The 13118-nt window shown below is 40.5% G+C and overlaps 1 protein-coding gene across 1 annotated transcript in view; it reads left to right on the top strand.

The window, feature by feature from the left end:
• Positions 1 to 12838, top strand: part of LOC112976175 (sucrase-isomaltase, intestinal-like) — a 47768-nt gene extending 34930 nt beyond the window's left edge. The window contains exons 10-16 of the mRNA XM_026087130.1: positions 2144 to 2257; positions 2370 to 2486; positions 2568 to 2652; positions 6050 to 6167; positions 9202 to 9370; positions 9909 to 10025; positions 12686 to 12838. Coding sequence (XP_025942915.1) covers positions 2144 to 2257; positions 2370 to 2486; positions 2568 to 2652; positions 6050 to 6167; positions 9202 to 9370; positions 9909 to 10025; positions 12686 to 12838 — 873 coding nt within the window. The remainder of the gene's footprint in view (positions 1 to 2143; positions 2258 to 2369; positions 2487 to 2567; positions 2653 to 6049; positions 6168 to 9201; positions 9371 to 9908; positions 10026 to 12685) is intronic.
• Positions 12839 to 13118: the final 280 nt, after the last annotated feature.

Genomic DNA, 13118 nt, shown 5'->3' with positions numbered 1-13118 from the left:
TAAAATGATAAACATTACTGAAAAGGAGCTTTAATGAAAGACCTTGTATACCTTCCATTAAATCACAGTAGAAATAGAAACAGCTAGGAATGAAATGAGTGACAAATTACTTAAAAAAAACTCAGTAGCAACATGCTCATGATTCAAAATAATGCTTGATAACTTTAACATTTTGCAGTCCAGCTCTGTGAGTTGTAGAAGTTAAAACTTCCAGAGATGGATCTTTATGAATGTGCATCAAAAACTGTGTTTGGGACCATAGGTGGAAGTGGGCTGATTTGGAGATGAACTGGGTGCCCCCACTTTCAGGGCAGTCAGCTGAAGGTAAGATGCTCAGCATTTCCTCTCCAACAGCTGCTAAAAAGGTGATTGAGGAAAGAGTTAACAGACATGGACTTCTTTCCCCCACAAACAACGTGGGGGATGCAAAACTAGGGCTGGAAGTGTTTTGTTCTCTTTAGAATGATGCTAAACCTGCATAATACGTTAGATTTATGCACCGGAATAACCTTTCAGCTGAAGGAAACCAGAAGTTTAGATTAGGAGTAGCTAATTAAGCTGACTTCTTCCAGCCTTCGTGTCCCTTGAGAACCATCTTTTCCACAATTATAAGATAATTATTGCAGATGGACAGTTTTCTCTTTTTCAGAGTTGAACTATTCAACAAGTTAAACAGGTAATGGACACTTCTACTCCTTAATTACAGAGGTGACATTGCAGCTACATGGTTATAGTTTAACTGACTTTGCATTTAAGGTAGGGATTTAGCAGGGACTTTTTTTTATGCATGGAGTAATACACTTTCCTTGCCAGAGCTGTAGCTGTCAGATGTTTTCAGAGGGTTTATAAGTAAATCGGGTAATTAATTTAGGTATTAAAATGGGCTTTAAAGCAAGCCCTCAAAAAAAATTTGCCTTTTGGGTCATTTATTTTTTGTCCTTAAGAAGTTTAGTAATTAAACTTATATTACCTCTTAATTAAAATTAACTTAAATTATTATACAAGCTATAAGTGAATGAAAGGATTGTTTCAGTGGTATTTTTCTCTCCTATGCTTCATAACTGAAAGTTTTTCCGCCTTAAGCAGAATCCGAGGGAATAACATTTTATAAAAGAAAAGTAAAGAATTCCCTTCATCTAAAATGGCTACAATCTTCCATTGTTCTGAATAACACGAAGCTGCTCCCAATTAGGGACATATTGCAGAGAGCGCTTTTATTCTCAGCTGGATGCTAAGCACAGTTGAATATTATCTCTTCTTTCACTGGCACCTCAACGTATTCCTGTTCGTTGCTTATGGCATAGTGGGCCACCACCTTTCCCGAGAGCCCCATAGGCTCCCTTTGAGCGAGCCCATGATCATCCTGGGCGGATGGTGGTTGCAATCCCGGGAAGCTGGAAGGAGCAATGGGAGGTGGTTGCTGTCCATGAACAGTGATGGTGGAGCGTAAATGTGTGGTGCGCACGGGCAAGGGGCGAGGAGAGGGCCGGCTGCGTGTGCAGGGCAGGGCCCAGAGGACAGGGGAGGGCGAGGGACAGGGTGCGGGGAAACAGCGTTGGGGCACAGGGAGCACACCTGAGTTTGGTTACTCTGCACCAGGCAGGTGTAAAACAGCCTTGTTCAATATTGGATATGAAGTGAGGGGGCTAAAAAGATCCCTTTGAGTCGATATGTCCCATCTTCAAGCTCTTTGAGATTTTTTCAGTATCCCAAAATTGAGCTGGTCACACTGAGGAAGTTGAAATGAAGCTTATCTCAAAAGAAATTCAGACCCGGGGAAGTGTGGGAATGCACAGGCCTGAGAAGTCCCTTTGCCAAGTAGTGACTTCAGAAGGGAGGAAAATAAAATCTAGTGCTTCTTTAAAATCAGTTGAATGTAGAAAATCTCATAAAAATAAACATGAGGCTTTTTAATAATTTCACTTAATTTTTGCCTTTTCCAAGAAATACTCACAATGTATTTTTAATGACTTTTCCTACATTTTTGTGTACAATCAACTCTCATTAAATTTTAATACCATTTTTTCCAGTACTATTGCAATCTACATTAAGAACATCATCCAAATTGTTCTAGAATACACAAATAGAAAAATAGCTGTTACCCTTGATATTTTGATAATGGAAATGTGATCACTGTTTTCAGGATCCTTTCATAAGTAAGGACGAAGAACCAGGTACTTACAGGCCTTATGATCTCGGAGAAGAAATGGGAGTCTGGGTGAATAATTCTGATGGTGTAACTCCCGCTGTCGGAAAGGTTGGTTTATTAAATTCACTTATGAATTTGGATCAATGTCGTTTCAAAGTGCTGAATACATTGTGTAACAGAAATGAGAAGATAACTGGATGTTTATACTCATGAACTCTAGGCCTGGCCCGATGGACATTCTGTGTTTCCTGACTACACTAACCCCAGGACAGTTGACTGGTGGACCCAGATGTGTCTGGAGTTAAAGGATGTCCTTGACTACGATGGGATCTGGATTGTATGTTTAAGTAAATTTGCCTTCCCCTCTTTTCAAAAAAGAAAATTCAGCTTTTGACATATTTCTAATTCTTTATTAAAGGATATGAATGAACCATCCAATTTTGATAGAGGCCAGTATCCTGGATGTGCTGTTAATGATGTCAATAACCCTCCTTACATTCCTAGTAAGTATAGTTAACTTGAAAATCTTTTTCTTAAAGCTGGATGGGTTATTTCCTATAAAAAAGCTCTCATTTTCCGTCTTTCCTTTCCTAGGTGTTCAGTTACGTATTCATTCAGGGCTTGATTGTCTCAGCTTTGGTGGAGCATCAAGCATAAGAAACTTTCTTCTGTCAGTGAGGCGGCCTTGTAACAGGGTTTGAGAAATGGTCTTCCCTGCCATTCTCTGAGCCACAGGTCTGCACCAGAGTAAAACTGCAGCTGGCAATGGGCTTTGGGACAAGCCATCTCATATGCCCATGGTGTCTGTGAATGTGACATCTCTCCATATTTCTGAAGAAAGGCCAAGACAGCTATACTATAAATCAGATGCAGATTTATGGACTGCCAGTTCCAGGGCTGGGCAGTGTCTGTCTTTTCTCCATCCCATGAAAAGGAAGGTTGCACCTTCCTGATAAAACTCTAATTCTATATCTTTTTAGCCTCCTAAGAAAGTAATTTATATATTAAAAGTAAATTGTAGGCTAAAAACGTGTTTAAAAGGTTTCAAGACTTTAGGAGACTGATTGGGATGGGCAGATGGGAATACCTCTTCCAGTAGCCGAGTTAATGGCATACCTATTCCCTCCCAGGAAGCTCTGAATACTTACAGTTACTGCCAGTGCTCCTGGCAATAAATTCAGCTGACATTTCCCCAGGAAAACCCTGCTGCTCTAGCAAGACTAATATGCAGCAGGAAGTTGATACATAGATGAGTTATTGACAGTGAAGCATTGGAAATGTCCTCTTTTTCCCTTCAGGCTGTTGCACTGTCATGTGAATTCTTCATTTTATTTATCAAATCTTCATTTCTCTTCACTCTGTATAGAAGAGAAACTTAACATGACATGATATTATAAAAGGATTGTAAATTATTGAAACCAGAAACAGTTTTTAATTATGATTTTGGTGTTTGGTCTCTTTGTGAGACAATTGTTGATTGTAACTGCTCTGTACTGGTCCTGTGGGTCTTGATTAAATTGTCATTGACCAAAGTCCAGGCACTGATGAGACATTTCCAGCTTTTCCTTAAGCTGGCCTCCATTTTTGTTAGCATTCAGAGCTGCAAAAACAGCTGTAGCCTTTGGGGACAATGACCAAAGAGATCCCTTCACCCTCTCAAATGAAGGAGTGAGGGCTGGACCCATAAAGAGACTTCAGAGTTGTGAAGCTGAGCACTGTGACACCTAACGCTGAACCACCATTAGAGAAATCGGACTTAGGGACCTAGATATCTGCATGATGTACAAGGACAATGAGGGACGTTGAAGAGCGAGGTGTGTTTTGACTCTAGTTTCTCCCTTTGACTTGCCCCTTCTTTAGAAAAGATGCACCTACTTCTGCTTGTGACCCACAGGGCTGGTCCCCCTTCTGCGGACAGGAGTCTAATGCATTTCTTCCAATGGGTGAGAGATCAGTTTCTATTGTGTGCTCAAGGGCTTTTTATTATATTCCACATGCCCTGGGCTGTCTGAGGCCCCTGGCCAGCACAGGTGTGAGGTAGGAACTAAGCTGTTCTGTCCGACAAGGTGCTGGGAGTTGCCTGGGATCGGCAGGATTTGGGGGAGCTCACTGTTATCAAAGTGCCCGAGTCTGCACAAGTCGCACTTTCAGTGCTTAGGCTTTTTGGCAATGTAGCCTTCAGCCTCCTTACCTAAATCATAACCCCAATTACTTGTACCTGTGGTTTGAACTTCTAAAAGCAAATGTCCTTCAAATCAATTTTCTATAAAACAATTTAATGTGCAATTGTGAAATAATCAGTACTGCTGAGGCAGAATAAACAGTATTCAGAATAAGCATGAAAATATGATTCATACTTGGCAGCATTTTCTTTTATATTCCACTTTAATTTTATTGAGCTAATAATTAAGTGTCACTGGGGCATTAAATTTAACTTTCCCCAGAAGCTTAGTGTCTTTCTCAAAGCCATAACCACTGGTATGTCAGTCAAAGTTACTTGGAAATTGCCTATAAATTAAGTTATTTCAGATGCAGATCAGCCACACTGGAGTCTTTGTGTCTAAAGATCCAAACACGAGGATTCCAGCTTTGGTGGCAGACATGCTAATGGGGTTTCGGGTACCGAGAAATACACTTTGTAGTAATGAACTGCAAACAGAGTACAGTGCAATTAGGAATTGAGATTGCTTGCTCACAGAGAAATATTTTCAATAGAGCGTGCACCTAATTAAGCATTCAAAAGAAAAATATTCGAGAGTCTACCTTCTTTCTTTTTTGAGAGGATTTTATAATCTTTTCAACTCCATCTCTAAAAATAAATACATTGTGTAAACTGAACGTCTGACTTGGCCAATTCCTGCTGAATTTCATGTGGCATTTTCATGGAGGTTACATGCAGAGGAAGACAATCACATTTGCTGCACCAAATGGGTTTTGTCAGCATGTCCTTAATGCAGGATCAAAGACAAGACAGCCTCTGTGCAGCCAATTTGTGGCTCTTATTGCTTCCCCTTGGCCCAGCTAAATCCGTGCTGTGCAAGAGGCATCAGGGCTACCCCGACCTTTGCTGAAGGCGAGAGGCTGTCACTGTTCCCACCACCTGTGAAGCGCAGATGGAGGGGTTATTGGCTGACCCATCCACAGGTGAATATACCCATTACATCTGTCCTTGCTCCCTTCTGTGCGGCATATGGGGCTGTAGCAGATGACACGCTATGGACCGCTGCATCCGACACTTTTCCGCCCCCGCACACTGCCGACGCTTGCTGCCCACCGCTAGCAATGCTGCTCAGGGCCAAGCCATTAGTCCTGCTGCCGTTTAAGGCTGAGCTGCCTCGGGGAAGAGAGGGCAAGCCGGGAGCTGTGGTATGAATTCTGGTGGGCTAGTGGAGCTCTCCTGAGTCATGCTGCCTAATTACATCTGCAGCTGAGTGATATGCAAACCGAGGGCTCATGACTGTACACAACTATGCAAGTTCCTTGTGCACCTGAATTTCTGCTGTTTTTTTCCCCTTGAAATGACTTAGCTGTTAAGTAAAATTTGTCACTAGGGAAAAGAATATGTAGGAATATTCTTAATTCGATAATTCAGTAGTTTTCTTTCTGGCTATTACTTTTTGACTATAGGATACCTGTACAGATGTTCTGGTTTACTGGACAAAAAACTTGAAATTCTTTAGTATTATTTACTCAGTTCTCTCACCCTCCTGAGGAAATACGTGCCTGTCTGCGAGAGGGCATTCATTGCTACGTATTAGCATCTAATCAGTGTAGATGCTGTGGTTCTTCAGCTTTTCCTCTTTACAAATCCTTTGACATTTTCCCTCCTTGACGAGTAGATAAATGAAGAGATTTGAACTGTGATGTATATAATTTTGCAATGTTTCATATCATTCTCAGGCATTTCTGATCGTGCTCTGGCTCAAAAAACCTTGTGTCCTGACTCCAAGACGTACCTGGGAGAACACTATAATACGCACTCTCTCTTTGGCTGGTCACAGACTGCACCAACTTTCCAGTAAGATTTCTAAGTATTTCTAAGCAGATTTCAGGTTATTGAAATACATTTAAAAGCAGCTGACATTATATGGGAAATATACAGATTCTTTCTCAATTTTATGCTAAAATCAAGGTCCACTTGTAGGGCCTAATTCTTCCACTGTGGCTTTTGTAGAACTACAGCAAGGTGTTCAGTGCCTTTAGTTGGGGCTGCTCATGTGCAGCTGTGACACAACCAGGGCTCGCGTGGCGTCACGGGAATTTTTCCATGACTTAGTTACTGTGGTCCAAGGTGAGGAGTCTATATTATTCGCGGTGAAGGATCAGAATGGCACAGCTCCCCCCGGATGCTCTGGAGCTGCCTCAGGTTGCTGGCAGCCAGAGTTTTGCGTTTTGGTCTGGGGCCCTGTTGGTCCAAGAGGGGCTGAGTGCACTTGCTGCCTGCTACTGGAAAACTGTCATTTTGCAGCTGGGAAGCCTGCAAAACTAGCCTGCTCGAACAGGCTCTGTTGCTGTGAAGCTAGAGTGACAGTGAAAAGCTAGCTATTCGATTAAATCAAATGGGTAAATCACACCTTTTCCAGCAGAGACTGAGCTAAACATGGATATGCTTAATAGCTCAATGTAAGCGCCAAAGCAGGGGTTCTTGTGCCAGCTAATTCTAGTATTTAACACTCCTTTTCACTAGCTGCAGTGTGCTAGCATCCAGAGGACATGGCCAAGCGTGCCTATTTAAGGTGTTGATACTCTTGCATTTTATATGCCGAGGCGGGGGGAAGGGAAATGTTGGGTACAGACCAGCGGCAGTTTGCCAGCTCTTGTACGTCTGGCTGGAGAGCAGCCTGGCTTTCAAGAGAAGGAGCCGAAAGGTCTCTGACCCGCAAACTCTCTGGCCACCAGCCTGGCTAGGGCCTAAGCCAGGAGCCAAAGGTGCGTTTTCCAACCTCACAGCGCCAGTGTGAAAAACCTCAAGTTCACCTTTTTGCGGGCAAGGTGATGATTCCCCTTGGGGAACGGGACTGGTCCTCAGGCTACCTATTTATGGTTGTCTGGCTCTTTTCAGGTTCTTCAGCCTCCCCCAGGTCAGTGGATCTTTCTTACCCGCTCCTGGGGCAGTGACTTGCAGAGCTGCCCACAAGAGAAACTCATGTTTTGGTCAGCCAGACTGACAGAGTCCTGGAAGGCTGCAGAATGCACCTAAAAGTATAAGCAGAGGCAGGATTTGCAGCAGAGCAGGGAAATTTCTGTGGAGATTTTTTCATACATATTCATTTGGTTTGCTCAAAGACATTTCTTTTCAAGGCTGTTTGTATACCCTTTCTGCATTTGCTCTTCACAAATAATACAGTAAATGAAATTACTGGCAGGAATATTTAGTGAACCAGCATCAATTGCAGGATATTGGCTGAAAACGAATGGCAAGTTCGTAATCGCATAAAAAGCAATTCTAAGAATTATGCTAATGCATCCAGAGAATAGAAAATGTGTCATCTGACCCATGTATGCAGTCAGATGGCAAGGATTTGGATACAGTAAACTACCAACAATCAGCTTGTGCAAAGCTTAAGGCCAAGAACTATTCACATGTAATATTCTGTGAATAATTTCAATCAACAAATAGGTTTGAGAACATTCGGACCTGTTCAGCAATGATGCACAATAGACTAAAATTTATTCAGTAAATTATTTGTTACAAATTGCTTAGGCAGCTCTGGATCATAGTTTTCCAATATTGCCCTCAACAAGCACCTGCATTTGCAAATGGAGCCAAATACTTGTGCTGCCCAGCCAGAGGAGAGGAGTCCCGCAGGACACCGAGGAAAAGGTTCAGAGAACAGAGATTCCTGTCCCTACAGTGCTCCCAAATGCCATTTCTAGAAGGAGCAGGGACCCTCATGCAGTACGGGGCCAGGTGGTGCTCCTACAATACACAACCAAACAGGCCCCTGCGTATTTCGGGAATCAAACCTCTGGCCTATGTGGCCCATAAGCTTAACGTGTATCAGCTCATATGAACACTGGTGGGTTTCTTTGCTTTGGAAACAAGTGTTGAAGTGTTTCAAAGGCTTTGTGCCATTACAGAGCTAACACTAAATATTGATTATTGTGAATATGGATGAATGAGCTCTTGAACACATCTTGTTAAGGGAGAGAGACAGGAGGTGGGTGGTGAAAAATGTGATTAATATTTCAGGCTAGGACTTCCCAGAGAACCTAAGGAGTTTGGTTGCCCAGATCCTACTGAAGCAGAGTTGAATTTGAGTTCCTGATGTTTTCTGATTTGTATTCAACTCCTCACAGGCAAAGTTTCAGTTGAATCTTGTATACTTAAATAGAACACTGTAATATGTAATCTTGTATGGAGATTATCCTATGTTGAGGAACTTTGTAATAGATTTGTCAATAAGACATATTCCGTTTCTTCAATTTACTAGTGGTGTAGCATTATTTTCAAAATGCAAGGAAAAATTCATTACACCACTAAGTCTGTAAAGAAACTTCATATATCAAAAAATGACAGGAAATCAGAAGAAATACTAAAAGGATGGTGTGACATTTTGAATAATTAAATTTTTTGCATTCTGAATTGATTTGAAACCTGTTATTTACTTTTTTAACTTTTAATTCCGGGATATTAAAACTTTATTTGGCAATACATATCTCTAAAGATATCCTGTACTGACAAAAATTATATGTTGTACTTGTTTTTAGGAAACAATAGAACACTAAATTAAACATGCTAATACAGAAAGGAATAAATTAAGTGCAAATTAGTTTTTAGGAAGCCCAAAATACCTGAAACATACTGTTTTCATGGATCAGACAAATTTTAGGTTTTTACTATGGTGAGTAAGACTTTCCATTATTTGCAGTTTTGTTCTATGTTTTCACATGACTCAGGGTGGCTGTGGACCACAACAGTGATTGTTTCAAATATAACATCACCTCAAGTAAAATTGTGTCTGAAGTCTCAGGTTTATGATGTGGCCATTTTTGGTTACTGGTCCTCTCTTTAATGATCTTGTTGCTTTTTTCATTTTTTTTTCCCCCAGTGCTACGCAGAAAGCAACTGGAAAGCGAGCATTTGTCTTAAGTCGGTCTACGTTCGTTGGAAGTGGGAAACATGGGGGTCACTGGCTTGGTGACAACTTTTCACAGTGGAAAGACATGCACCTGTCAATCATTGGAATTCTGGAATTTAACCTCTTTGGGATTCCCTATGTAAGTCTGAAGTCTTTCAGGCAATTGCTGACCAATATACAGTATTGCTTCAAATTAACTCGAATGTTTTCTGAAATATGCTGCTTGAGATGGCCAGCAGTCATGGCCCTCCATAGCATAAGGAGCTGCAGATTAAAAAAAGCTAAATGCCATCAATTGTGACTAGCTAAACAGAAACAAAATAGCAGTGTTAGATTCAAATTAAATAAGTGCTTGCTACCCAAAGCAGATGTCTTTGTAATATATATTTTATCACTGAGATCCCTCTCTATATTTCTAGTTTTGCAATCTGGACTAGAGAAACAGTAAAACTGCTGAAATACAATCAGATCTTTCACAGTGATTCTAATGCTCTAGAAGTCAGTAAAACATCAGTCCCTGCAAAATTCATATCATTATATTATAGAGCATTCTTATAAAGTTGTCAGAAATAAGTATCTCTTTCCTAAAGTGATTTTATTAATAAGACTCTGCAGTTTCTCACATTTGGGTCTTAGTCACAACCACAAACACTTATCCAATGATATTTTTTCTTCAGATTGGTGCTGATATCTGTGGGTTTAACTATAACACTACCTATGAACTCTGCTTGCGCTGGATGCAACTTGGCTCTTTCTATCCATTTTCCAGAAACCACAATGCAGAGAAAAACAGTGTAAGTAAATAAAGTTACACAAAGCTGTAGCCTATGATTACAGAACTGATGATGGTGATTTGTGTTACACTCAGAAATCAGCCTGCCTTTCTCAGGTAAGCTCGAGCGGTGAAAAGGAGTGCTTTATGGGGGGCAGTGGCAGCAGGAATTACATAGTAAGGTGTTTACATAGTAACTTTCACCATCCATAATGTAAAGATTGAATAGAAACTCTGAAAAATATATAGTCTCTAACATCTGAAAACCATGTAGAAATATGTGCTGCGTATTTTGAATGACAGAAAATGGTCTGCCCAGGCTGTTGACAAGAATCATCACATCTTCTTATTCACTTGGTAACTTCAATTTTTGTTTAAGTACTTCTGTAACTTTATTATGTATTTCAAGAAAGGGGAGAGATGGCATTATACGCCATCTTTGCTATTTAAAAGCAGGTTTCAGACAAACATCCCAGTTAGAAACCTGAGACAAACCTGCGAGAATGCCAAGGACAGCTGGCAATAGCACCAGCCTTGTCAGCCAAGGAGAAGTGAAAACTGAAAAAAGGCACTGAACCCAGGAGATGGATCAAAAAAATGCAGTCTGCATTCAAATCCATGCCTTGACTTCAACATACCGTGAAGTCACTTCAAGACTCATCTCAGACAGAAAGAAATGTCCCATTGTTTCTAACAATGAACAGTTTGAAGGTCTTGCAGCCTTCGTGAGAACACTGTGTTTGTCTGCAATCATGCAGAAATGGTTCTGCTGGTTCAATAACTCCCTTTTTTTCTTTTGTAAACTCATCTGTGCAATGCTCAGTTTATTAGCTAACTTTCACTTTTCTTTGAAGTCGGGTTATCAGAGATGTTGCAACATTTACAGTCCCCCAAAAGACCTTTTTCTCTGCATGAAAGTAGGATGCAAATTCAGAAACTGGGCAAATGTATGAATAAGAAGCTATAGCGTTGGCATTAAGAGGGTCAGAATTTACCCCATAGTCTGCAATAATACCTGAGATATGCTGGTATTTTTCTCTTGGAGAAGAAAAGTCTGTGGGGTGTTAGCTGCTGTCATTGATAAATATTTTGTACTTACCTGTGTTCACTAGAATTAGAGATGCCTTATCTATGTAGGTTCACTTGGCCCTTTGGGCATGCAAATAGGACCTGACTGGGTGAGTGGATATTAATCACATATGCACAATTTAATAAGCATAACTAAGCAGGTAAAGAGCAATTGGTCTACTTGAGGGGAGCTACAATTCAGTATTGAGTGAATGACAGAAGTAATAGAAGATACATTTGGGTTATTGAACCACTTAAATCCATTTAAAACATTGTGTTCACTGAAAGAAATGAACAAGGTGTTTTGGGTGACTCCCTTAAGGAGTCTGACCATTTTTTTCTGAATTTAGGCAATATTTGTACAGTGTTAGAATTAAAGTGGTAAAAATGCAGTACGATTTTTGAAATAATACATGGATGCTTCAGAGCTCAAAACCAGCAGGAAAAGTTATCAATGACTGATTCTGATGTAAACGTAATAAGGGGGAAATTTAAACTAAATATTGAGTTTAATTAATATTAAGTTTGATGTTAAAATAAAATCTTAAATATCCACTTTGCCTAATCCACTGGGGATGTTGAATGGTTTAATTAATACTTTTCTTGTCTGAAAAGCACTAGATAATATAAAAAGCTTTGTTACTTCTGTTCCTTTTATGTTTCATTATCCTTGGAATTCCTCATACATTCTTCAACTTTAATGAGAAAACTGAGTATTATGGGAAAATTTTTTGAAGGTAGAAGGGAGCTGTGTGACTTGATAGTTGACTCACAGTCTCGAGTTGGAGAAGCTCGGGCAAGAGGAATTAAAGGACGTGTAGGGCTTTCCAGGGTCAGCCCTGCCCTGGGCTGCCTGCTCCGTGTCGTGTTGTAGGGGAGAACCAAACCTGTCCTAAAAGTAGATCAGAATGACCCAACAAGCAGAGTTAGATTTATTAAATCTAGGGCTGCAGGGCTTTGGCGTCTCCTCGCTGGCGCTTTGTGCTCAGCTATGTCCCAAAGTGCCTGGCTGTGGACGAGAAGTCGAGCTGTGCTTTCTTAATACCGACAAAACATTTTCTGCACAGCTTGCAGTGCCTTGAGTCGCTCCGATGGACTTCAGTGGGGCCATGAATTTACTGTTACTTTTAAAACAGGTTGGTCTTTATGTTCCTGACCAGAATAATTAGGCTTTGCTTTGCGGAACATCAGTCTTCCCTTTTTCCTGTGTTTCCCGTTCTCGGGCCCGGAGGACGGGCATCTCAAAGGCAAAATGATTTCTCGATACGGGGTGTCTGTTCCTGCGTGCAGGTGGGAATCCACAGCTCCCCTCGCGGTAGTGATGTTAAGGGCAGCTGTGGGTGATTAATATGCTCTGCAGCGGGGCCCGGCCTTCGTGAAGCTCAGTGGAATTTTTCAAGTTGAAAAGATCCGTACAAATATTAGTTTGGTGATAGTGGACATGGTTCTTACTAAAACTTTCAGTTTGCAAATTAGTATTTTTTCTTATGTAAACATTCACCTTTGTAGGATTATGTCAGCAAACGTCTTTCCTTAGGTCACACCCAGATTATTTGTTGAATTTGCAGTGCATATTTATAATGCTTGATACCAATTGAAGTTTTCCATGAACAGGAACAAGACCCAGCAGCGTTTGGAGCAGAGTTTGCTAAGATATCTCGAGAAACGCTTCGGATCAGATACTCACTGCTGCCATACTTGTACACCTTATTCTTTGAGTCTCATGTTCATGGAAACACAGTGGCACGATCACTGATGCATGAGTAAGTTATGAGTCTCTTTCTTTCTTGTCATATTTTACTCACAAAAGTATTTCAGACTCTGTGTAAAAACCAGTTATTATTTGATAATAGTGATAGTCATATTATGCATAGCCTATCTTAACATGAACAGTTTTACAATGAGATTTAATCAAATTATTTATATGCAATACCAAATATACTTTCAATATATGCAATGGATTTTCAATAAAATATAGCCTTTATTTGCTTCTTATGAAAAAAGAGCTAAGTAATAAGATTTCTGAAAATTTCTTCTCTTAGGCAAA

Source organism: Apteryx rowi, unplaced genomic scaffold (assembly GCF_003343035.1).
Source record: "Apteryx rowi isolate R43461 unplaced genomic scaffold, aptRow1 scaffold_703, whole genome shotgun sequence".
In the NCBI taxonomy this organism is placed as follows: Eukaryota; Metazoa; Chordata; class Aves; order Apterygiformes; family Apterygidae; genus Apteryx; species Apteryx rowi.
Note: the sequence above shows the minus strand (reverse complement) of the source record. Positions and strands in the feature narration are given on the sequence as shown.